The sequence below is a fragment of the Scyliorhinus torazame genome, chromosome 12 (assembly GCF_047496885.1).
Source record: "Scyliorhinus torazame isolate Kashiwa2021f chromosome 12, sScyTor2.1, whole genome shotgun sequence".
NCBI lineage: Eukaryota > Metazoa > Chordata > Chondrichthyes > Carcharhiniformes > Scyliorhinidae > Scyliorhinus > Scyliorhinus torazame.
This window is the reverse complement of record NC_092718.1, coordinates 176860818-176888554: the sequence shown is the minus strand read 5'-3', so window position 1 is coordinate 176888554 and position 27737 is coordinate 176860818. Positions and strand designations below refer to the sequence as shown.

Here is a 27737-nt window from a genome sequence, read left to right as displayed (position 1 = left end):
AGAAACTTGTCCTGCAAACCTCGGGGGCGGCAGATCAGGAAAGGATGGCACCCATTTTCTCCGCACCTGTAAGTATCGGAACCCATTTCCTCTGGGCAACCCATGCACCTCCACCAGTCCTTCCGAGCTCGGGAAGCTGCCCTCCTCGAATAAATCCCCAAACCGCTCGATCCCCGCCTACCGCCAACCCTGAAACCCCCCCCCCCCCGTCTAGTCCCCCCGGAGCAAACCTGTGATTCTCGCAGATCGGGGCCCAAACCAAGGCCCTCAAGCCTCAAGGGCTGTCGCCACTGCCCCCACACCATCAGGGCCGCCACTACTACTGGACTTGTGGAGTACCTGACCGGCGAGAATGGCAGAGGTGCCGTCAACAATGCTCCCAAACTAGTACCCTTACACAAGACTGCCTCCATTACGCCATACCAACCCCTCCCCCACTACTCACTTCCTTACTATGACTATATTTGCCGCCCAATAACAATTGATTACATTTGACAAGGCCAACCAGCGCCTTCTTTACTCGAGGGGCCAATCCACAAACCCCTGCCCAAACCCGAACCGCCCCAATACCTCCGACAAATACTCCCACTCTACCCGATCAAAGGCCTTATCCGCATCCATTGTGACCGCCACCTCCGCATTGTGTCCCTTTGGGGTCATCATTATGACATTTAACAGGCGCCTGATGTTGGCCAACATGTACCTCCCTTTTACGAATCCCATCTGGTCCCCCCTATCACCTCTGGCACACAATCCTCAATCCACGAGGTCAAAACCTTAGCCAACAACTTGGCATCAACATTCAATAGTGATATTGGGTGGTCGGACCCATACGGTTCCGGATCCTTAACTTTCTTCTGGATCAGAAATATTAAGGCCTGCGTCAAGGTAGGGGGAGCTCACCATTCTCCCTCGCCTCATTAAATGCCTTTACCAGCAGGGGTCTCAGGTCTCCCGAAAACGTTTTATAAAATTCTACTGGGAAGCCAGCCGGGCCAGGGGCCTTCCCTGCCCCCATATCCACTAGCACCTTGAAGAATCCAATGGGAGCTGCTGGCCCCCTCTTCCTGGGGAATTTCAACCCGGCCAAAAAATTCCACATTCCCTCCCTCCTGGGGGTTCCGATTCATAAAGCCCCCTTCTCAAACACCCCATTCACCCCCACTGGATCCAATATTACTTCACCTTTGCTGTCCTTTACCCTGCCAATCTCCTTCGCCATCTCCCGCTTCCGGAGCTGGTGGGCCAGCATCCGGTTAGCCTTCTCCCCGCACTCATACACTGCCCCCTGGCCCTACGCTGCTGCCCCACTGCCTCCCTCGTGGACAGCAGCCCAAACTCCATCTGGAGCTTCTGCCTCTCCTTCAACCATCCTGCCTCCGGGGCCTCCGAGTTCCTTCTGTCGACACGCATAATCTCATCCACCAATCTTGACATCTCTGCTAGCTCCTCGTTCTCCCTGCGAGCCCGAATGGATATAAACTCCCCCGACCACTGCCTTGAGTGCCTCCCATAGCGTGGCGGCCGAGATCTCACCTGTCTTGTTTACTCCCATGTACCCCCAGGTGGCGGCCCTCACCCGCTCATACTCCTCTTCTGCAAGCATCCGACATCCAACCTTCACTGCAGGCGCTGAGCAACCCCCCCCCCCCCCCCTCCCCCAACCCGATGACTTGCAAGTCCACCCAATGCGGTGCGTGGTCTGAGACCACGATCGCGGAATATCCCGAATCCACCATCTACGCCAGCAACGACTTACCCACCACAAAAATATCAATCTGCGAGTAGACCTTATGCACATCGGAGAAATATGAAAACTCCTTTGCCCTCGGCCTCCCAAACCTCCACGGGTCCACTCCCCCCATGTGTTCCATAAACACCTTCAGCTCCTTTGCCACTGCCGACACTCTCCCCGATCTCGATCGGTCCATCCCCGCATCAATGACCGTATCAAAGTCCCACCCATAATGAGCCAGTGCTAGTCCAGGTCCAGGAACTTCCCCAATACTCGCCTCATAAACTCCACATCGTCCCAATTTGGGGCATAAATATGAACTAGGCCCACTGGCAGCCCCTCCAATTTCCCACTTACCATCATGAACCTCCCCCACTACAATATTCCCCGCCTCAAACGCTTACTGACCAGCACCGCCACCCCACACGTCTTCATATCCAATGGCGAATGGAAAACTTGCCCTACCCGCCCTTTCCTTAGTCTTGTCTGGTCCCCAATCTTCAGATGTGTCTGTTGCAAAAAGGCCACATCCTCCTTCAAACTCCTCAGATGCGTGAAAACACGTGGCCGTTTGACTGGCCCATTCAGCCCCTTCACGTTCCATGCGACCAGCCTGGTCAGAGGGCGAGGGCGAGGGCACGCCCCCCCCCCCCCCCCCCCGCCTATCAAGCATATCCCTTCTTAGGCCAGCTCCCCGCCTGTGCCACGCAACCCTCCAGGCCAACCCCCGGATGTCCATCACCACTCCCTCCCACATAGCACCACAGCAACATCACCTTCGTCAGCAGCCCCATCTCCCCCCAACAAAACAACCTCATCCCCCTCTGCTAACCACCTGATCACACCCCCCCCCCCCCCCACTGCGCTCCCATTAACTAGCTCATCCCGCTAGCCTGGCACTCCTTGCCCAAGGTGCCACAGCCTCCTACCACCACCCCACAAATGATTCCCCTCCCCCTCCGCTTACTCACCTCGCAACCGTACAATAAAAAAACCAAGAAAAACAAAAAACCCCAACAGTCTAAAAGGTGCACTCTCCCCCTCATCGCCTTAAAACAGCTTGGAGGAGTCGAGTTCCCCAATCACCAACCCAACCAAAATATACCAGAATTACCAAAGAACCAGAAACAAAAGGAAAACTATTCATCTCCACACCCCTCCTCCACAGTTCAATGTCCTCCTTCACCTGGAGTTCATTGTCCTTCACCCTCAAAAATTCCACCACCTCCTCTGGTGTTCCAAAATAGTGCTCTTTATTATTAAAGGTCTCCCAGAGGCGAGGTGGTTACAACATCCCGAACTTCACCCCCTTTTTTTAAAGAGAGTAGCCTTCACTCAATTAAACCCGGCCCACCTCTTTGCCAGATCCGGGTCCAGGTTCTGATACACTTGCAGCGCACTTCCCTCCCAGGTGCATCCCCTTGCCCATTTCAACATCTTCTCCATATCTAGGAACTGGTGTAGACGTGCCACCATTGCCCCTGGTGGCTGGCTCACCTGCTGCCTCCTCATTAGCGTTCTATGCGCTTGGTCGACCTCCAGGAGCCGGCCAAAGGCCCCCTCTCCCATCAGCTTTTCCAGCCACATACGTGGCAGGGTCTGCTCCCTCAATGCCTTCAGGCATCCCTACAATTCTCAAGTTCTGCCTCCGGGAGCGGTTCTCAAGATCTTCTACCATCTCCTGTAGCCGCTTCTGGGTATCTCGCATTACTCCCTCCTCGGCCGGCAGCGAAGCCGAAGCTCCTCGTGTCTCCCCCACCGCCTCCTCCACTTTCCGGATGGCCTGATTCTGGGACTCCAAACTCTGCTCCACCCGGTGAATTCCAGTTTTCAACAGGTCTACAGCCTTGGGCCTCTCTCCTCTGCTGGCTGAACTTCTCATTGAAGAAGGCCACCAGTTGATCCAGCGACCATTGGGTAGGCAGCGCAGGCCATGCGCCCTCCGCCATCATAAGCTGTGGCGCATAGATTCTCCTGCTCATGCTGCTCCCTTCTTCTTGACCCACTTCTGGTCCGTGGGTCCAAAAACCAGTGGAGTAAGACTTCCCTCTGGCAAGCCCTACACCTTTTTTAGCCACCCATCCACCTTCCGAATGGGGAAAAGGTCCGAAAAAAAACAGCCTCGAGCGGGAGCTGCCAAATGTGCGACTGTTCACACTATGGTTGCCACCAGAAGTCTCAAAACAAAAATAAGTTATAGCTGAAATACCATAGTCAGTTCATTTTAGGTTCTGGAAAAATATGTGGCATGTTGCATATTTCTTTCCATCTGAAATAAATTAACATTTTCCCTATTTTACTTAATAGATGGTCTGAACTGTGGTCATTTGAAACACCTCAAGAATTCGCACACATGAAGTGAGTGTTGGTGATTTGCTGGGGCTCTGGCTGTGAGGAATTAAGCTCAATTACAAGATGTACGCTGAATTTAGTAAGTTGCTTAATTAAATTAACCTAGGGCCAAATGTTAATAAGCTTCAATCATGATTAATTATTCAGTCACTTCACACTGCAGTATACCTGTTCTCAGCCACCTTCCTCAAGGATATCGTTTGCACTTGCTGTTCAAAAATATAAATATGTAATTCATTCGAAAACCAGAATTAAACAAAATAATGTTATAGTTATGTTGTGAACAGTAATATTTTTAAGGGGTTAGAATGATACAAATGTCTTGAACAGAGCGTCGGAGGCTTAGGGGTGATCTTATAGAGGTCTATAAAATAATGAGGGGGGTAGATAAGTTAGATAGTCAACATCTTTTCCCAAAGGTACGGGAGTCTAAAACTAGTGGGCATAGGTTTAAGGTGAGAGGGGAGAGATACAAAAGGATCCAGCGGGGCAATTTTTTCACACAGAGGGTGATGAGTGTCTGGAATGAGTTGTCTGAGGCAGTAGTAGAGGCAGGTACAATTTTGACTTTTAAAAAGCATTTAGACAGTTATATGGGTAAGATGGGTATAGAGGGATATGGGCCAAATGTGGGCAACTGGGACTAACTTAGTGGTAAAAATTGGGCAGCATGGACAAGTTGGGCCGATGGGCCTGTTTCTATGCTGTAAATCTTTATGACTGTGAGAACTGCTCAGCTAGCAAGTATGAAACAAAACCTTTTACAGAGAGTTTTATAATAATATTTATTAGTGTCACAGTAGGCTTACATTAACACTGCAGTGAAGTTCAACCACACCACATATTCTGGTCTTGCTCCAGACTCGCTGGGTACTGGACAGTCTTTTTCGAGGCAATGTCCAAAGTGGTGGGGATGAGGGTGGAGCCATGCCCGAGAGTGGCAGTCTTCGGGGGATCAGAACAGCCAGATCTCTTCATGGGGAGGAGGGCTGAAGCCCTTGCCTTTGCCTTCCTGATCGCCTGCCGTAGAATCCTGCTCGCCTGGCGGTCAGCAGCACCGCCTAAAGCTGCAGACTGGCTGTCCGATGTGTCGGAATTTCCCCAAATGGAGAAAATCAAATTCATCGTCTGTGGGTCGGAAGAGGGCTTCCACACAGCGTGGGAGCCATTCACTCGGTTGTTCTGAGACCTGTTTGTGGCCAACAATTAGGTAGCCAAGGACAAAGCGAGAGGTGTCACGGCACAGAAGGGAAGGGGGGGGGGGAACTGAGGAAATAGGAAAGTACAACCAAACCCAACAGCAGAGCCAAGGGTCACAGGGGAGGGCTGGGGCAGGCAGGAGCAACAACAATGGGAATCAGGGGTGAGAAAAGAGAGGGGAAAACCCGGCGGGGAGTGATACACAGGGGATACCAAAAAACATTTTTTAAAAAACACAGCAATGACGTTACTGTGAAAATCCCCTAGTTGCCACACTATGGCGCCTGTTCGGGTACACTGAGGGAGAATTCAGAATGTCCAATTCACCTAACAGGTGGCACGGTAGCACAGTGGTTAGCACTGTTGCTTCACGGCGCCAGGGTCCCAGGTTCAATTCCCGGCTTGGGTCACTGTCTGTGTGGAGTCTGCCCAGTGTCTGCGTGGATTTCCTCCGGATGCTCCGGTTTCCTCCCACAAATCACAAAGCACAACACGTGCTTGTTAGGTAATTTGGACATTCTGAAATCTCCCTCCGTGTACCCGAACAGGCCCCGGAATGTGCGACTAGGGGCTTTTCACAGTAACTTCACTGCAGTGTTCATGTAAGCCTACTTGTGACAATAAAGATTATTATTATTATTATTATTATTATTATTAAAGGCACATCTTTCGGGACTTGTGGGAGGAAACCCGGTGCACGGGGAGGGAATCCACGCAGATTGGGAGAGAACGTGCAGACTCTACACAGACAGTGACCCAAGCTGGGAATCAAACCCGGGTCCCAGGTGCTGTGAAGCAACAGTGCTAACCATCATGCTACCGTGACGCAATATACAACATGGAACATATTTTTAATCAGTCTCTGGGAAATATGTGCTTACACTGTGATCTGCTGCTTAAATTTCCATACTGACGTGGTTCAAAGGGTCCAATCCTGGAGTGCTAACCTTTCTTTTCTTCTTATAAATGCCCAGTATTTAGGCACTTTGCTTTATTTCCTATCTTGGTAATTGCAATGGACCTTCCACGGTACTTGCAAGTATCACAGTTAAGTAGTAATTACATCACAATACAATGGACAGTTTATTCAAATAATAAAACCAAATGTTTCACCATCTAGCAGTAGTGATCAGCGACAACAGGGGATTGGATAAAGAGGTGAAAAGCAAAAAGATTTGAAGTGGCAATGGGCAAAGAGGAGAGTGAGATTAATTGCATAGCCTCTACAGCACAGGTACCAACACAGACAAATTGGGCCCATCTTCTTTGCTGTATGGCTCCCTGACTGCCATTTGATCGCTGAATTACTATCAGCAACGTTAAAGTATAAAAATTGGACTATCAAAATTTATTATCACGTTCTGTATACAAGTTATTACAATCATAATTTTAAAAAGTTTAAACTGGAACTAGGAAATAAAGGAACATGTCATGTTAAGACAATGGATGACAACTCTATTCACTGTGAAGATGACATTTCTGACAGTGAATTTTATAAGTGAGTTAGTGGGCTGTCCCTGTTGTTTATTTCTTTACAGCCATCTCCAACATAGTTGTGTGACAGGTCAAATATGTGAAATGCGATCCTGTCCTCAGCTTTGCATCACATCATTGAAAGGGAAAATCGGATACTGTCCCTCCAATTCTGATGCCTACCAACACTGAGGTTAGGTTGCAGAACTGTGTTGGCGATGGCTGAAAAGAAATAAACAACAGGGAGAGCCCACTAACACAGATGAAGGTAATTTTGTGGAGACATAACAAAAAAATAGGAAAGCTGAATAAAAGATAATAAAATGAAAACTATGGCAGTAACATGCACACGATTTAGATCAGGCTTGTCCAACTTTTTTGCATGGGGGTCACATTACATTTCTCACTCAAAGGGCTGTGAGCAAATGTCAGCAAGATAACTTTTGGTACTACATTAAACATAAATTTTAAAAAGTATAGTTAACCTTTTCTGCTTTTTCGATTAAGAAGCAGAGACAGATTAAGTCCTATGTCCTATTTATGGTGATAGTGGATGTAACAGGCATTAAAGTGTCCAATCAGCCTGATCATACTAAGTGGGGGAGCAGGCTCGATGGGCTGAATGGTCTACGCCTGCTCCTGTGTCCTACGTCCTGGTCACCAGGGAAAGGGTAGGGACCATGGTTAAGCTGTGGAGTTGGGTTTAACTAACAATGACCTTGCATTTGTTTCTGTGGAGCACACTCTGTGCTGGCCTCAGTGGAATTTGTGCAAAAGTGGAGTCAGAAGCAGGTTGCTTTCAGCCTGGGCTTTCCTCCTCTCTGGTCCTGCTTTGTGGGCAGATTTCTGGGAGGGAGGTAGAGGAAGGGAACAGTGTGGTTTACTCCCAGTCTCACGGCTCTATCACACAGAGTCTCACACATAGCCTGGAATCTTGAGGCTTCACTCACCGCCCGCGGGATCGGCTGCGAGGGCAGAATATCTTGCGAGAAAAATCACGTTCCCAGATTTTTCCCGCTCCTGTTTGATGGCATCAAAAGATTCACATTCACAGAGGGCATGGTCCTCAATTAAATAAATTGAAATGTTATTAACACCACCCTCCTTTCACTAATGATGCCCCTTCACTAAATAGTCATACCTCACCGACTGACACTAGGTTTGGCCAGTCACGAGGCAGAAAAGGGGATCCCTCTGGGGCACAGATATAAATAATGCTCCTGGGGAGTAGAAGGAAATGCCCTGCACAGGTTGCAGTGCCAGCCAACCAGGCAGTGTTAATCTGTGCCGTGCCTAGGTGGACCCTGGTGAGAGACCCATGGGGGGGTTCTATGATGTGTGGCGGGCATGGGACAATGGAGATTGAGGGGTGGGGGGGGAAGAAAAGAGGTATGCCAGCGATGAATGTCGGAGGGAACCCCCCAAGATCTCTACAGTGTGTGCTGGGAGCTATTCGGCTGCAAAGCAGCTGGTTCCTCGCTCTAAGAGGCCCCATCCTGCCAGAGTGATGACCTAACCACACCCACTCAGTTTTTTTTGACAAAGAGGCTCAAGTTTCTATGAGAAAACTGGTCTGTGGAACTGGAGAATTACATGCCAGCTTTCTGTCTGAGCCTGACATATTGTCAATAGCTGGTAAAACTCCGCACACACACAAACAGACAATCTTCCTCACTCTGCCCTATTTGGAACTCCAGCTGCCCCAAGAGGGCACTGATGCTGCGACTGTTAATCCCAGTGGACTTCCCGGCCTGCTTCGCCATCATGAACCCTGCGTCCCTTTAGGGGACAGCGCTTGCATGGTATGGTGAAAGGGAGAGGGAGAACGCAGATAATGGCAGAGACAGCCACACTATGAAATGAGATTCCCTGTCACCTTCATGCTGTCATCTGCTCCTCCGATCGGAGACTGTTTCTCCCCTGCATTGGTTCACTGGTGAGCTGGTCAGCAGCAGACTCGGGAGAACATGTCTGTGATTGGAGGAGCAGTTCCTTGCTGAATCCTTCATTGAGTTTAGCCATAGTTTAAAATCTGACTCCACGAGCTGGATACAGATGCTTAGTCAGCCAGATTGTGGCCCATACGCCATAGGTTGGACATACCTGATTTCGACAGTTATGTCGATTACATTGTCATGTATCTTTGTAAATTGACTGCTCTTTAGGGTAAGGATATATTGCATCATCTGACTGCGATGCATGCAAGTTCCTATTCTGCATGTGCGTGGTTTGGCAAATTCTTTCATTTACACTGAAACTCAAATCCATTAAAACATAAATACACAACTGCTCTGAAGACCGATACAAACTGTGCACAATCTCGCCTGAATTCCTGAGGCATCATGCACAGGTCCAGTTCAATAGGCTTAACAACCTGAGATGTCCTTCTTTTTTTTCCTCAGGAAGCGAGTATCAACAGGATCAAAACCCCTCTGTTTAGCTCCAAAGAGTGCCCAAGTTGGTGTCTTCGCCATGTAATCTTCTGCAGAGATTATCTTGGTGCCATTGTTCTCCTCGTAATCCTTGATGAGGTCCTGAAAGTGGTCATAGTCTATCCAAGTCCACCATTCTCCATTCACTTTGAACTAAAACAAAGAAAAGCAAATCTCTATTAATACAAACACTCAAGTGAAAAAGGGATTGGATAAATCTTCAATGAACCTCTGTTTCAGAGTGTTCAAGTTTGAGTTGTGATAGTGACTAATTCCTGGAATTTGATATATGTCACCCCAGATCATGAAGTAACAACAGGTCACATGGTCATTATCTTTGGTGGGTTCTGCAGACTGTCTTACCCTGTTCCAATTGATTAGAATGTGGAAAGTACTGCAAAGCAAATTGGGGCATCCATCTTTGGCTGTGATCTCAAGTCACCCTTCGGTTTTTAAAAGTTCAATTCATGTTTCCAGCCAATGGATTAAAATCATTATGTGACATAAGCATATCTCTGTAACAGTGTCAAAACACCAATGATCATTTGTTTAGGAACCTCTGCCTAAACTGCTCAAGTCTCTGGAGTGGAGTGCATGAGAGCTGAATGAAGTAGCTAAAGAAACTTGAGTAAAGAGATGTGCCCGAGGACAGGGGAAAACACAATGGGACACCAACCTGTAAAGCAGGGCTCAAAGATAACACAAGGAATTACGGGCTGATAAACCTAACATCCATTGCATCTAAGTACTGGAGGTCATTTGGAAAGAATGAGTGTACCACCACCTGGGGAAATATGGAATTATTTAATTATAATAGGGAACCGGCATGCCTTTATGGGAAGATGATCATGCCTGACTAGCCTTTGAGAAAAACAAAAAGCCTAATGAATATTAGCGGAAACTTTGTGAATGTTCTTTATTTAGGACCATAAGGTTGGTAGGCACTGCACAGTTGGAGTGCTTCTGAAATAGAACAAAATTGTTTGAAGGAGAAAAGTCAAATGGTTGTTATATACGGAGCTGGATCCGGGAGGATGGTAAATTATGGGGTGCTTCAGGGTCAGCTGTTAATGCCATTGCTGTTTACCAAGCACATATTCTCCTGTTAAGTATTACAAAGACTGAAGCACTATTGTTTTTGGTCCCTGGTTCAAACTCCTTTCCCTTGCTACCAACTCCATTCCTCTCCCTGGCAACAGCCTGAGGTTTAGTCAGCCTGGTCAAACCCTTTCTGTCGCATCTGATCCCATGTTGAGCACTAAGACTATATATTTCCACCATACAAAATTGTCCGACATCACCCGCCTCAGCTAAAAGAAAGTTGCCATAGTCCTAGTGGCCATAGGCTGCTTTCACTTTGAGGGGGAGAGCTGATTGGTGCTGATTTAACCTGAGGATGACCACACCTCAGGCGAGGGACAAGGTTGAGAAGGTGGAGCCTTCATGAATAACCTTAGCCGGTACGGGAATTGAACCTGCGCTGTTGGTGTCGCTCTGCATCACGAACCAGCTTTCCAGCAAACTGTGCCCCCAATCTGCTGCTGAATCCCTCATTTGTTCCCTTACCTCTAATCTTGACTATTTCAAGCACTCCTGGCTGGTTCCCCCACATTCCACCCTCTGTAAATTTGAAGTTACCCAAAACTCTACTGCCTGTGCAAGTTCCATTCTGCAATAACCCGATGCTTGCTGACCTATATTGGCTCCTGGTCAAGCAACATATCGATTGTCAAAACCCTCCCTGGCCTGGTCCCTCCTAGCTCTGTAATCTCAAATGGTTTCAAATGCTATTTATTCTATAGGGCACATCATAGGCGAGGAATTTGGGGGTTCCGAAGACATCAGCACAGTGTGCATAAACAGTTGAGTAAATGGAATCTTGGGCAGTACAACAAAAATCTCAGCAAGTGGTGAAGATTGCACAGAGCAAGTCCTGCTGCACCTAGAATATTATACACAATTCTGAGTACTGTATTATTACAAGAAGATCCACGCATTGGAAGGGGAGCAGCAAAGGAAAACAAACTGATGGCTGTGAGGTATTAAGAGAGGCTGAAGAGGCTTGGAACATTTACTGAAAATATTGAAATTTATCTTCATCTCCCACACGAACAAATAGAATGACGAATGGGATAACAACTTACAGCATAGTAAAGTATCCAGGCAATATGAAACCACCATCAAATAGGCTGGCAAAATATTAGACGCATTTCAAAGCTATCCAACTAACTGAAAACAAGGTATTTTAACATTGTAGAGCTTTAGTGAAGTCACATTTACAATTTCCACTGATTAAAGGATGCTAATGCGTTAAAGCAGGTCTGGAGATTGCCAAAAATGGTTACAGGACTGAGGACTCTAAATTACGGAGAGATTTTCATATGGACTTGTTTACACTAGAAAGGGGATAGGACACTGACATGCTGAAAGGCATTCTTTAAGGTGACGTTATCTTCAAGAACATACCCAGAGGATACATGCCTAGATAAGAAAGGTTCAAATGAGAATAGATATGAAAAAATTCCAGTTTCTAACATGTGAAACAGGCTCCCACTGAGCTGCATTGATTAACTTTTTTAAAAACAACACTGGAGAAATATTAGATTAGGATCAAAATTGAAGGCTATACGTAGAGAACAGATAGAAATAATCTAATACTGTGTGAGAAACCTGATGGTTCCGGCACTGACTGTCAAAGCTGAAGGATAATAATTATCTAAAATGGCAGACATGCCAGGGTTGGAGAGTGGAATTGTTTGAATGATTAAAAGCTAATGCTCAACAATTGGCCAACAAAAGTAGATCCACATGCAATAGTGACAAAGCATTTTCATTTGTGGAAGAGATCTGTTCATAGATTTTTCTGCTTTCAAATATACAGGAGACATATTTAGTTATTTTGAATAGAACTTAAATACAGATCAGCCAGAATCATCAGGGAGGGTCCAGTAGGTGGGGAATATCATGCTGTATTGCAATTTATTCTTTTGTTTATTTTGCTCCTTTGAATTATTGTCTGGGAGCTCACCTGTCACAATCATACTAATATGAATGTAATTTGTTACGTATGCGTCACCTCATCAAGGATTTCGCATCCAGCCATCCTTCTATTTTGCATTGGCACCTCAGAACAAATGTTATGAATTCTGTACCATTAGGCCTGATCAGAATGAGATCAATGAAGCAGGAAAACGGCTGGTCTTCTTTTCTGTTTGCCAAGATGCACCAGCCAATGTGAATGCTTATACTTTCAAGTACTGCCACTGCTACTTTGGGTACACTACATATTTTATCTTGCATTGTTTTATATTCTATAGATCATAAGCCCTAACAGATATATCTTTTCTCATGTCTTTTTTCGTCCTCAATAAATGTCAGCCATCAGCATTTATCATGGGAGTAGCTCATTAAATGAGGAATTCATTTTTATTGTCTTTGAAGAAAGGCAATCAACGAGGGGTATGCAGCTTAATTAAATCTTTCTGACTATCAAAAATAATTGTCAACGTCATTACAACTATCCATTAAGGAATTTGTTAACTGCACTGAATATTACAGTTCTCTCAGCCTCAAGGCACAGCTGTAAATGGACTATTCAAACATCTGTTGCGATTCCAAAATCATCTGAATTCCTTGAATGCAGCAGGACTCCTTCAGCTTCTGAACATGTTTTTTTAATTAATTGATGACTTCAACACTGCAGATGGAGGGGGTGCCTTTGACTTTAGGCAATAGCGTAAAAAGGGCATTATTGAATGTTGATATCAATGAAAATAGAGTGAAAAATGCACAGCAGGCAGCTGAATCCGTATCCACCTACATTACACCATTGCCCAAGATCAAAGCTGGTCCCAATGAGTCAAGATCAAGTGGAGTGGGATTCTTCGGGCAAAATGATGTTAAAGGGGAGGATAAATTGGACTAGGCTACACAGAATTTGAAAGTCATACATTCTGTCTCTCTTTTCAGCAATATTCATATTCTCTATTTACATTAAAACACATGCTTAAAATGGAAACTGCACATGTAAATGTGACATGTCATATATACACCCCCCTGCCATTAGTGGTGCTACAGCATCTCCACAGGTAAGAGATGTAATTACAAAAAACAAGAATACACAGCTTCCATTATAAATGTTGACTCAGGAATTTATAATTAACTGTTCATCTAAAGTAATTGTTGCAGCACCTTCATCAGGTATACTAAAGCACTTCAAGAAGAACGCCCAACACCCTCACATCAATGACAACCAGGAACGAGCAATAAATACTGGTCTTGCTAGTGATGTCAATTTCCAGAAGAATGTTGAAAAGAAATTTACCCAGAAGGAGATGGGTTAATTAAGGATAGCTGGCATGGCTAGGAGTGACACGGTGGTGCAATAATTAGCACTGCTGCCTCATGGTGCCGAGGACCCGGGTTCGATCCCGGCCCTGGGTCATTGTCTGTATGGAGTTTGCACATTCTCCCCGTGTCTGTATGGGTCTCACCCCCACAACCCAAAAAGATGTGCAGGGTAGGTGAATTTGCCACATTAAATTGCCTCTTAATTGGAGAAAAAGAATTGTATATTCTAAATTTATAAAACAAAAAAAAGGATATGGCATGGAGTTGTAGAAAAACAATCTAGTTTCTGATGAAAGTGTCAGAGTTCACTGATAAATTAAATGAGGTGGATTACTTTTCCAAAGCATTTGGGAAGGTTCTGTACAGAAGACTTAGAAGTATCAAGACATATGCAGCTGGATGCCCAATTTTCATCAGGAACCCGATGCCCAGAATGCTTTCAGGTCCTGACCCAGGGTTGCAACTTTAAAATGTCAAGTCCCTAATTAGACTGGTGAGGACTAGTTCTGTGCCCATTTAATGGCATCGGGCGCAACCTGGAGGCAGGCTCTAGAAACGTCCGGCCTTTTGAAAAGGCAAGAGCAGAAGCCATGAATGGGCTTGGCATTTACTGAGATAGCATTAAAGGGTTCGCAGAAGGCCAGTTTTCATAAGTTCTTAAGATATAGGAGCAGCATTTGGCCTATCGAGTCTGCTCCATCATTCGATCATGGCTGATCTCATCCTGGCCTTAACTCCACTGTCCTGCCCGTTCTCCATAACCCTTCAACCCATTACCAATTTTAAAAATGTCTAACTCCTCCTTAAATTTTCTCACTGTTTCAGCATCCACTGCACCCTGGGGCAGCAAATTCCCGATTCACAATCCGCTGGGAGAAGTAGTTTCTCCTCAACTCAGTTTTAAATTTGCTACCTCTTATCCTGAGTATGACCTCTCGTTCTAGGATGCCCCACAAGAGGAAGCATCCGTTTGATCTCCCCACATTCTCATAAATTTTAGAGAGTAAAGGCCTAAACAGTTCAATCTCTCTTCATACGACAAACCCCTCATCTTTGGATTCAACCTAGTGAACATCCTCTGAACTGCCTCCGTAGCCACATCTTTCCTCAAATAAGGAGACCAAAACTGTGCACAATACTCAAGATGTGGTCTCACCAATGCCTTGCATAGTTGCAACAACACTTCCTTACCTTCATACTCTATTCTTTTAGCTATAAATGCCAACATTCCATTTGCTTTCTTTATTATCTGCTGAACCTGTGTTATGAGCCAGGATTTAGAAAACACAAAGTATATTATGGAGTTCACCTGACCTATAACTGTTTATTGATTTTGGTTACGATGAGCACAAGAGTCTGCCTTTCAAGTGTTATTCAACAGAGTTCTTAGGTGCTTTTAATTAAAAAACAAGCTTTATTTTACGAATTTAGTTCACATTTGTATAAACACACACCCAGTAAGAATTTTTATCAACTACAAACATAAGGACCCCACACAGCTACAGTAATCTATGTATAGCCCTTAATGAATTCCCCCTCAACTGTTCCAATTCACTAACAAAATCCAAGTAAAACCAGAAACCCTTTTTCAAAGGTGTGGCCCAGCACACAGCATTCTTATTGGTACTCTGTTTGTTAGCGATACTTTGTTCTCCTTTCCAAACAGCAGGTCTGAATTCCTTCCAGCAAGCAATTATCTCTTTTAAGCTACCTTCTGGATAGAGAAACACTTCTTTCAACCTGTGCAGTTCAAAACCAGTCCAAACTCAAAGCGAAAGTAAAACCTCACAGAGCCACAGCCCAGCTCCCCTAGATCTCTCTGCAATGGAGCACCCGGAAGTCTCTCCCCATTTAGAAAATAAGTTGCCGTCTCATTTTTCTGACCAAATGCATGACCTCACACTTATCTGGACAGGCAGTCAGCCACAGGTGGCTCAAGGTTCTCAAATGCCAGTCAAGGCATTATCCAATGTCGTTGCTGAGACGGGCGAGATATTTTTTCCAGTAGCCAGTAGAATAAATCTGCCCAAGAGATAGCACAAAGGGCCTCGATGGAGGTGGCATGGGAGGCCAGCAGAGGAGGAGTGACCAGAACATTGAGCGTCCGCTGTCAGAAAACTTTAGTGACATGACCTGATAAGATCTGCAAAGGCAATTGGCACCCAGATGACAGGTCTCTAAATCTGTACTCAGCAGCATTAACACGAGCTGAGCATAATGAGTGCCTATAGCTTATAGCTCTCCCTAATCATGTCAAAGCAAGTGGTCAGTTGTATCAGTGAGAGGTCAGTCATCCTCACACATGGAGTGCAATTGAGAAAGTGGACTCACTGAAGAGTACAACAGCTCTCGTCAAGGTTATGCCATAATAGGTGAAGGAGACCGGGCTTTCCTACATAATATTCTCCTTATCCTGCAGGAACAGAGCACACAACAATTTTGTCCAGTTGGCTCTGTGGCAGACCAGCACAATCTGTCACAGATGGAAGCGGCACTGCTGGACATTGTGAGGCTGCTAACATGGCTATGAAAAGCAGGGTCGTTTGATTGCTCTATCATCAAGTGAAGGGAATGGAGGAAACTCCTGAGCTATAGTTTTCGACTGCTGTCACAAATGGAGTTGGGTGTGCTGATGCATCTGCTGAGTAGCTCGAGCTTTCATCATAACGTTCCTGCATTTCCCACAGGGCATATGGTGGAGGGGAAGTGGACTCTTCCAGCACAGTTGTCGCTGGTCTCTTCAGTGGGGGGAGATGTCACAGAGTCAGCACCATCACATCAAAGCTCCGCACGATCCAATACTGCAAACACACTCCCTTCAGTTGGGCCTCAATCAAGATTAGAACGGGTAGCATAGAGTGAGCTGCAGCCCAAGTGAGCAGGAGAAGGAGGCAGAGGCAGCTGTGGCCAGTTACCTTCAGAGGATGGAGAGCAAATTCAGCCATGCTTCGCTGGGCAAAGAACTTGGGTCTTGTTATCACAAACAAGGAAGGTTTTTCTTGAACATCAGAGGCAGTGGGAGTTTTGAACATTGAGAGATCCCGGTTGTATGGGCAGGCCATGGAAAGAATGGCCAACCTCTTGTAAAGCCAGTTCCAGCACCACTCTGACGGGTGCAGGAGCAGCACACTGATATGCACGGGAAGAGTGAGATTCTCTCAGTGCCTCTGATGGGCCAGAGTTGCTTGGAGTGGATGACAGCTGCGTCCTAGCAGGTGGTCTCATGCAGCAGCACTATGAAACAGCCGAGCCAAAGAGGCTGAGGAGTGGGCCATCACCTCCTCTGTCCTTCGAACTCAGGAATCGCCTATGCCACAAGGCCCTGTGACAGAGGCTACCCCTGCAATGATGTGGGCCATCAGCCAGTGGAGGAGCTCCCACGAGCACTTTCAAGACCAGAAGAGAAGCCACTGGCATCTCAGCTGCAAGTAGACACAATGGAGCAGGCTGCCTCCACCTCCTCTTTAGACATAAGCGGAGTACTCCGTAGAACTGGGCAAGAAAAGTGCCATGCTGGTCACCAAAACTTCAGAGATAATAATAATAATCGCTTATCGTCACAAGAAAACTTCAATGAAGTTACTGTGAAAAGTCCCCAGTCGCCACATTCCAGTGCCTGTTCGGGCAGGCCGGTACGGTAAGATTTCCTTAATTGGTCATTTCTTTCTCCTTTAATTTTTTTAAATAAATTTAGACTACCCAATTCAATTTTTCCAATTAAGGGGCAATTTAGTGTGGCCAATCCACCTACCCTGCACATCTTTGGGTTGTGGGGGCGAAACCCACGCAAACAAAAAAGAAATGTGCAAACTCCACAGTTTGGACAATGACCCAGAGCCGGTATCAAACCTGGGACCTCACGCCTTGAGGCAGCAGTGCTAACCACTGCGCCACTGTGCTGCCCTGTTTCTCCTTTAATAATAAGAGTTGCTTATGTTATTGATCAGACTCGTATATTATTAATGCTTGACGCAAAAGTGAAATGCACGTTAAGGGCTTGTGAGGTGGGGGATGGCGATGCTTGGATCTGGTGTGGGTGCCACGGTCTGTGATGTGGGACAATGTAGGCGATGGAGACCTCATTCTCAATGTTTTTGGGTGGCGATAGGATTCTTCGGATGTGTGTGCTTGAATAATTTACCTTCCGATGGAAGTTAGGTTATCATGTTATTGGTCATAAAGCTGGGATGTGCTCAGGCGGCACATTGCTGAATCAATGTGGCCAATCTGGCCACGCCAGTCTGCCAACTTCCGTGAGGCGTGTCAGAGCCTCCCTAAAAAGCCTGAGCCTGCCAACTCCTCTGCATCACCCTCATCATCCTCTACTTCCTCCTCTCTGTCCTTCTTCGGGGAAAAGTGGCAATCCAGGTCTCCCCTTCATCCAGTTCCAGGCCTCTTTTTATAGTTATGCTGTTTAGCATGCAGCAAACCACCACAATACAAGATCCATAGAATCTTGGCATCGCAGGTGGCCATTCGTCCCATCAAGTCTGCACCAACCCCCTGAAAGAGCACTCTGCGTCCACCCACTCCACTGCCCAATCCCCGTAACCCTACCTAACCTGTATATCTCTTGAACATGAAAAGGCAATTTTAGTATGACCAATCCATCTAACCTGCACGTCTTTGGACTGTGGGAGGAAACTGGAGCACCCAAAGGAAACCCACACAGACAAGAGGAGAACTCCACACAGTTACCCAAGGTCAGAATTGAACCCGGGTCCCTGGCACTGAGAGGCAGCAGTGCTAACCACTGTGGCACCATGCCACCGTTGGCTGGCTGATATTTGTGGGCAAAACCCGACCCATCAAGGCATCTGAAGCACATCTTCAAGATGTCAATGGTTTGTTCAATGAGGGTTCATGTTAGATGGCTTTCGTTGTCGCATCTCTCCTACTGTGACTGGGTACTGGACAGGCATCTGAACCACCTCTGCAGCGGATAACCCTTACCTCTGAGAAGCCACCCATGAAGTCTGGATGCTGGCCTAAAGAGCTCCAGCATCTGAAACTCTTGCAAGATGAAGGAATCATGACAACTGCTCGGTAACTGGCCAGACACCTGCAAGTTCCTCTTCCTGCAGTCACAGACCATCTGGAGATCAGGGAGTGGAAGCCTTTTCTGTTCAGGAATCTAGCTAACTGATCTGATTGGTGCTTTAATGGCTACATGAGTATAGTTGATAAGGCCCCGGACATGAAATGAAATGAAATGAAAATCGCTTATTGTCACAAGTAGGCTTCAAATGAAGTTACTGTGAAAAGCCCCTAGTCGCCACATTCTGGCGCCTGTTCGGGGAGGCTGGTACGGGAATTGAACCCGCTTTGCTGACCTGCCTTGGTCTGCTTTCAAAGCCAGCGATTTAGCTCTGTGCTAAACCAGCCCCGATAGAGGCAAATCCCAATGGCTTCTGTACCGACTCCAGCTCACCTACATCAAAATGGATATAGTCCACCAACTTCCAGAATAGGGCATCTTTGACCTGCCTGATGGGTATGATGAGCTGCCATCCAAGTCCACGCTGATCCAGGAAACAACTCTGAAGCGTAAAATCCAGGTCAGTAGCCTTAACAGCTGCGGGTAAAGGATTGCCATGGCTACTGCAAAGCCTCAGGTCATTGTGCAAATGTCTCAGTCCAACTGCCCGAGCAAGCATGCTCTCCTACAGCACTGGTGCACTGTCATTTGCAGGTAGCTGACTCTTGGATGGCACACCCCGTGTCTTGGGTAGTGCCTTCATCCCCTTGCAGCCCCCCCAAATGCTTCTTTGGCTTCCTGCTGACCAAGAGAATGCATACGCTGAAACTCCTCCTCGCTACATTGTTCAACGTCAGAGTAGCGGGTTCTCATTTCATCTCCCTCAGCTGACACTCATTCATGCATCAGAGCTTCCTCTGCCAATCTCAAGTTGCCCAACTTATGACTGGATTCAAATAGATCAAACAATTCAACCGTTCTTTGCACGATAATATAAAATAATAACCATTCTATTGGTTAGCTTCAACAAATTAATTTTCCTGTTCAGCCAAACAAAAGCTTGCTCTCAGCTTTCTGTTTGCAGACAAGGGCTAACTGCCTGACTTTGTCTTTGTCACCTTCTGTTTGCAAAATGGAGGCACAAGGCACTACCTAACACAATTGGTGTAAGGTGTTAATCAATTATCGAGGCATTCTAGCAAGTTGATTATTTTTGTCAAGGTATGGAAGAACAAAACTTAACCTATCAGTATTTAATCACCAATCATCTCAGCACTTCCTTTTCCAACCTGGGTGTATAGACAATGCTTCAAACTCAAAACTAAAAAGTAACATTTTCCAAGATGATCTGAATAAATGGCCAATGCAAAATCCTGAAATCAGACAGCACAAAAGAGAGGCAACATCAATCAGTCTAGTTTCAAATACATTTCAATAGAAGAAGGGACAATTGAACGGAACATGCTCTAGCAATATTTCCTCAATTCTGTGCCACCTTTAACTTGCAACCAAATTCTGGCACAAAGGAAACAGATCCATAAGAGTGGTACCTGATTTCCTTACTTTTATACTCATTTCTCTCACTGCTTCTTTGACTCCAAATCTGAACATATAAAACAATCTGGCCCTGAACTGAAGGACAATTACTTGCATAAAACTCACAAAGCTGTCAATATGAAGATCTGATATTGCTGCATTGACGTCATTGCTATGGACTATGCAGGATAGTGCACTAGAATCCAGAGTACCGACCATTAATATTATTTCTTGCAAACATTTAAGTCTACAACCTATCTTGGCTTTGTGGGGTATTGGTCTCAATTTATATTTATCATTTTTCATTTTGGTACTGTGTCAGATTAAATAGAAGATTGATTTCTGCAGTACAGTACTCTCTAATAATATAATTTAAGCACAGAAATCAAATGATTCAGAAACCAGTGGTAATAAATAAGATCATTATTCATAAACATTATGAAATGCAGCATTAAACTGATTAGATGGGTTACTGTGAAGGAATGTATTGAAATGCATGTATATTTGGTATTTCTAGATTGTAGGCAGCCACTTTCAATGCATGTCATGAATTCACAGATCTGATACATGCTAACGTCTCATCACATATTCAAACTCAAATTTAGGGGAAAATGTGGATAATCTGCCAGTTTGGGTTGTGCTTTTTTCACCATGCGATACAGCAAAGAAAATGCAACACGCAGAGTACAAAAATATTGGTCAATTTAAAAAAACAAGCATAATGTGCTTCTTATAACTTTATATGAATTAGGAAGTACACAGAATAATGTGCTTTATGAGATTAGGGTTAAGGTACTGGACTGGAACAAAGAAAGCAATTTTACCATGAATTTGGCCAATGGTGTTAGATGTCAAAAACGAGAACGAGTCCCAATGTTCCACGATGCTGCATTGCTTAATTTGTTCATGATCTTACATTTATGCCATCTAGTTGCTGACTCGCTGCTAAGTTGAAATAGTTTTCCCCAACTTGTCATTATATATTTTCTCATAATTCTGAATGCCTCTGTTACATCTTGTTTCTCCTCATATTGAAGAGGCTTCATTCGGGGGGGGCGGGGGACCACGGGGGTATGGGAGAAAGATTGGAAGACAAAAATAACAGAAGACTTCCAGCTAACATCCTGCCATTTTCCAGCAGGCTTTTAGTTTGGGCAATGAACACTCCCACCATTAACAGGAAGGAGCCTCATATTTCAATCTAATTTTAAAAAGTAAGACATTGTTAGGACCCTAATGGCATTTTGGTACAATTGACTATGGGGCCCGATGAGTGTTAAATCTGCCTTCTACAGAGAATGGGGAACAGCCTGGGCTGATGCCCCTTAGATGAATCACAGAAAACAACTCAAAAACAAGCAGAAAACAACCTATTTTGACACACTTTATGCAACAGGACGAGCACAACTGCTCTCCTGTCACCCTATTCCACAATCCTCTGACTCCCTTCCACCCCAAAGCGGCCCAATACTCTCCTTTAACCCTTTGCTGTAGGGTCTGCTGTGCCTCCTACCAGCATTGCTCCCTCCAGGAGATTTTTAAATAGCTTTATGAGTTTAAAAAGGCACTTGTTAGTCAGATACAAACTGAACCAATGACACTGCACTGCAGAAGCTTAAGATTTATTTATTTTTAATGGGATGTGGACATCGTTGGCAAGGCCACATTTGTTGTGTTGCCCATCCTTGATTGCCCTTGAACCGAGTGGCATTTCAGAGAGTCAACCACATTGCTGTGGGTCTAGAGTCACATGTAGGCCAGACCAGGGAGGGATGATTGATTTCCTTCCCTAAAGGACATTTGTGAACCAGATGGGTTTTAACGAAAATGATGAGAGTTATCACGGTCACTGTTACTGAGACTAGCTTTAAATTCCACATTTATTAATTGAATTTAAATTCCACTAGCTCCTGTGGTGGGATCTGAACTCATGTCCCCAGAGCATTGGCCTGGGTCACTGAAACAAAAACAGCAAGTGCTGGAAAATCTTAGCAGGTCTGACAGCATCTGTGGAGAGAGAACAGAGTTAACCTTTCGAGTCTGGATGACCCTGTGTCAGCTCTGACGAAGAGGCACCCAGGCTCGAAACGTTCTCTCTCCACAGATGCGGTCAGACCTGCTGAGACGTTCCTGGATTTTCTGTTTTTGTTTCAGATTCCAGCATCCACAGTAATTTTCTTGTAGCCTGGGTCTCTGGATTACCAGTCCAGTGACATTGCTACAACCCCAAACATCGTCCTTTCAATAACTTACACCCGATACCTGATCATTTGTAAAAAGCCACCCATATGAAACCCTGTTGAATGGCTTCTGAAAATTTATATGTATCCACTGCATTGTCTTTATCTATTCAACCATTAATTTCTTCAAAAAACTATTCAAGTCAGCAAATTTGACTCCTCTTAACTAAACTTATGCTATCTGAAGATCCCATTTGCAAGCATATTCACCTCAGAAATTACTAAACTGGATACACAGCTTAACTGCACTCCTGGACTTCCTGATCCTTCATTTTTGCTCGTCGTCATTTCTCGGTCCCTTCTGCCTTAAGTTTGGGTAATGGATTTAGATCCTTTTTAAGCCTTTCCAAAGGCTTTCAGGATTCTTGTCATCTATTCTGACAGTCCCTCTCTGCCTTTAATTGTCCTCAATTTAAATTTTGCATATATGCAGTTTTCCACTCCTACCTTCTCGCAAACATTCAAATGTGCACCTGGAGCTATGCAAATTATGATTATGAGCTGAGCTCTGAAAACTGTATGCAGAAATTTCTATTAGCATCTGAACAAAATCTGTTGCTTTAAATTGGTGGAAAATTGAGACTAGCCTGTTCATCCTTTGTTTAAATATAATAGCGTTACTGCAAGCCTGATCACCTCCTTTGGTGTAAATCCTATTTATCTCCTTCTAGGTTATGAAGAATGAGAGCACATATTTCGTAGTGTTGTAGAGTTGTAATCCAGCATTGCTGCAGTATATATAACAGATAGGGACACTAAAATTAAAGGCCCTTAGGAAATGGAACAGAAAAATACGTAACAACAGCTCAGTTGACTGGACAGCTGGTTCGTGAAGCAGAGCCCGGGTTCAATTCCCTTACCAGCTGAGGTTATTCATGAAGACCCCACCTTCTCAACCTTGCCCCATGCCGGAGGTGTGGTGATCCTCAGGTTAAATCACCACCAGTCAGCTCTCCCCCTCAAAGGGGAAAGCAGACTATCGTCACCTGGGACTATGGCAACTTTACCTTTTTTTATTCTATATACTGTACTATGACTACGATTCAATCCATTGAATCTGTTTATGGGTGTGGCACAGTTTTTTCTGTAATTAAAAAGTGGACTAATTGAGAGCCTGAATGTTGAGTGAAGATATAAACACATTAGTTATTGAGGCAAGATACCACAAGCACAACATTTACAAGTTCAGTGAGGTTGGTGATTCTCACCATCAGATGCACAAGTAAACAACGGGGCAGCATGCATGAATAAAAAGTTACCTATTTCTAAAGTGGACAAAAAAAATCAAAAGAAAATAAATGGGATAATTGGAGGATTATGTGGTGGACTTCCAATGGATTTCCCTGCAGTTGTAAAAAGTTTACAAAAAAAAAACAAGCCAATACTCCATTAACAAATCATGTATATAAAATTAACCTATCATTCAGTGGCAGGGCTTAGAAGAAAATTATTTTGTTCCATTTCCTGCCCAATTATATCAGATTCACCCCTCCAGAATTCAGATCACAAATGGCTGTTATGCTCAGTACTGGCAAATAAGTTTTTTTATAGCCATTGATATATATTAACTAACTAAATTACCATTTAAGAATATAATTTCTTAATGTATTTGTACTTGGAAACATTGATAATAAAGAACTTAAGAACTAGAAGCAGTTCATTCTGCACCTCGAGCCTTCTCCACCATCCAACAAGATGATGGCTGATGGAAATTCTGATGTTAATCAGTTTACTGCCTCACATCCGTTTCTTTTTACATTCACTTTACAATTCTGAAATATTTAGATTCATGATGAATTGTACTTAAAATATAATAGATGCCACTGTGATATTGCAGCAACTGGGAATGATTATGGACCTTGGTTATAAGCTTGAAAGACAATATGACAGACATGGGCAGAAACATAGAATTCCTACAGTGCGGAAGGCCATTCGGCCCATTGAGTCTGCACCGACCCTCTGAAAAAGCACCCTACCCAGTCCCCAATACCCCCCTCCACGTCCCCTCTCCGTAACCCCACCCAACCTTTTGGATACACTAAGGTGGCAATTTAGCATGGCCAATCCATCTAACTTGCACTTTTTTGGCACCATGCTGCATGGTATTATTTTGAACCATCTCTGACGCTTATAAAAATGTTTAAGCTTGATGACAAATTCATTCTCAACTATATTAATGAAACTGCATTAGGTTACCACTCTTAAATACATAAAGGAATATTTTTTATCATGGGAGGAAAAATAAAGAAACAATTACATTCTATTTTTATTGAAGATTTTACATTTCTGATTATGCAAATAAATCTTCGTATAAATTTGAACTATAACCTAATCAGTGCAATTTTGATCACATCTTGGGTACAATTTCCAAGTACAGCCAAAACAGATGCTACTCCCAGATGTTTGGGGTTGTGAAAAGTGAACCTGGAATTATTTGTGAAAGTACACTCAAACTTGAAAGTGTGATCTATTTCAGTATGGTTTACACTAAATTCAATGAGAAAGTTTTACTGAATCAATATCTTTCCAAAAAATACAAGCTAAAAAAAATTCAACACAAACATAAATACACTTAACCAAAATTTGTTGCAACTGAACAGCTCAGGTTACACTATGTCATTACTAATTTATGGTAAATGGCAAAAAAAAGAGACATGAAGAAAAATCTTTTTATGTTGTGAGTTTTTTAAAAACTTTCCAATTAAGGGGCAATTTGGCGTGGCCAATCCACTTACCCTGCACATCTTTGGATTGTGAGGGTGACACCCACGCAGACACAGGGAGAACGTGCAAACTCCAAACGGATAGTAACGCGGGGCCGGGATCGAACTCAGGTCTTCGGCCCCATGAGGCAGCAGTGCTAACCACTGCGCCACCATGCCACCCCTTTTTTATGCAGTGAGTTTATTGGGTCTGGAATGTAATGCCCGAGTGTGATGAAAGCAAAGTCAATCGTGGATTTTAAATGGGAATTGGTTATGCTCCTGAAGAGAAAAGCTTGCAGGGCTACAGGCAAAGGGTCGGGTGCAGGGTCTGGCTGAGTTGCTCTTTCAGGGAGCTGGCATAGACATGATGAGCTGAATGGCCTTCTTTTAAACTATTAACATTCTACGACTTATTATTGTCCAGGATCTCATAACTGTGTATCTTTTTCCCTCTCAGCCTTCCCTCCATCTTCAGTGCAGTGTCGACAGAAAGAACAATTAGCAAATCCCTGCACATTACGGAGGTATCTCAGCTTACCATAACTACCATCATTGCACAGTAACTTGCATTGAGAAATGACCATTATAGCAACCACACAACACACCAAAGCACAAGAGAAAATCTAAAAAGCTCCCAGAAAATGTCTAACCATGTAATATAATTCATATAAAACACTCGATTTATTAATTATATTATTTTCTACTGTGCAAGTTTTTAATGCTAGTTTATAGATATTATCAAAACTTCAACTTGTAAATGAACAGAATAGTGGATTTTTGCAGATTAAATACCAAAACTTAAATGCCACTCACCTTTTTGTGTGCTATGAGGATGCAATTTGAATGCTCATGTTCACAAGCAATTTCATAGTCAGTCAGAAGGTCAGCCAGCTGCTGGACGAAATATACAACCTCCTCATGCCATGGAACATTAGCCATAGTCAGATTACTTGCTGAGCTTTCACCACAATACGTCACCCCCTAAAAACAATATATCATTATTCTTTCATAACCTGATAACATCAGAGCCATCTGTTTACATCAATGTGTAGTATAAGCACCGTCCCACAGAACAATTCTCCATGTAATGAATTTCCAGACTGCCGTGAAGGATGGCAAAAAGACATCAAGTATTTCCCTACGGGAGGAGGGGTTGGAATTGAATGGGTAAACATTACAGGCTCTGCTGGTGCATCTTACTATACCTATCGAACATTTACTGAATTATCTTTTGTCCACAATTTTGGTTAAAAACCCAAAGCACAATGTTTTTCAGAGAAGAGAAATGGAAAGGGTAGAACATAGACTAGAAACACTCCACAGGAAGTCTTTGTGGAATGCTATGGATGAAATTTAAGCACGCAAACTACATGCACTATAGAGTTATTAAAAGAGAAGTGTGCTTCAAAATGTCCCATCACACTTTATTTGATAACTAAGTAGCTGTGAAGTGTCAGATCGATTTTATTCTTTACACCCCTTTCTCTTGATGACAACTTTGAAGATAAGAGTAAAAAAGGTTGAAGATAGCTATTTTCCGATGAGCATATGGAGAAGCATCAAGGGTTAATGCTGTCATCTCGGCTTCCTGAAGGAAACATAGCAGTCTTCTCACAGTAAAATGGTGAATTCTTAAATACCCTTGATTCTGAAATATAAATATCCATCATCATTGGCTATGTATGAGGGAAATATTGCCACAATTACATTGCATTCCTGTTGAGGTATTTAATAGTTGACACAAGGGTGCTAATGTCCAAGTACATTCATGAGGGTCCCATATAAGTGTTAGACTGGTATCTGTGGAGAATAAAACACATCCAGCAGATTGGAGTTAGACCACTGGCCAGGGGTCTCATATTGCCGAGTAACACTGCAGCTCTGTGTATGCATACAAAAGTAATTCCTAGAACTCTGCATTCTGAAATCTCTTTTTTTATATCAGAAAATAGCTGGCAGGAGCATGGACCTTCCCTACTTTAAAAATCTGAGTTTTAAGATAGTCTATTGCAGTCTACTAAAACACCGCTTTGCTAAACTATGGAGTGGAAGGAGTATGATTTGGAAATGACCTCAAATCGACTTGATATCTGCATATTCAAAAATAAGATCATTGGCCTGATTTCCAAGTGACCGAACCACAATTGCACAAATGGGGAACTGAGATTACTTTGAACTGATGTGAAGCAATTAGCTGACAAGAGAAATGATCAAGCAAGAATGATATAATATACAAAAAAAATGTCAATTAATAAATTAGCTAAAAGGTAATTATCCAATTTTATAGCTCAGAAAAGACATTACAGTCTCAACCCATTTGATGTGATATAAACCCCTTAATAAAATTAGTCTCCAACTTTCCCCAGTATTTGTATTATAATAAGTAGCTCACAAGATTACCAAATTGATTAATATTTATTGTGATGCCAACTGCTCTAACCATGTTAATTTTCTGAAGATGTGAATTATATAGCGGTTGTTAAACTTAATTAAATTTTTTTTTGCAGATAGTCATCCCTATTGTTTTATGTATTTAATACGAAGTGCCCTTCAATACAGACAAGTGATGCACTTTTTAAAAATTCCTTCACAGGATGTGGGCGTTGCTGGCTAGGCCAACATTTATTGCCCATCCCTAATTGCCCTCGAGAAGGTGGAGGTGAGTTGCCTTCAATTAATAGAAATGGGGATTTGTTCTAGGTACTTTAAAGCTTTTAGTCAGAATATAATTCTGTG

General features: G+C 44.0%; 1 protein-coding gene and 1 long non-coding RNA gene across 2 annotated transcripts in view; one reads left to right on the top strand and one right to left on the bottom strand.

The window, feature by feature from the left end:
- Positions 1-27661, top strand: LOC140386767 (uncharacterized). Its single transcript, XR_011933665.1, has 3 exons — positions 1-68; positions 4043-4166; positions 27595-27661. It is a non-coding gene; the product is annotated as an uncharacterized lncRNA (long non-coding RNA).
- Positions 4856-27737, bottom strand: part of tyw1 (tRNA-yW synthesizing protein 1 homolog (S. cerevisiae)) — a 197358-nt gene continuing 174476 nt past the window's right edge. Inside the window, exons 15-16 of the mRNA XM_072469445.1 lie at positions 25815-25982; positions 4856-9345 (exon numbers count right to left, since the gene is read on the bottom strand). Coding sequence (XP_072325546.1) covers positions 9127-9345; positions 25815-25982 — 387 coding nt within the window. The 3' untranslated portion in view covers positions 4856-9126. The remainder of the gene's footprint in view (positions 9346-25814; positions 25983-27737) is intronic.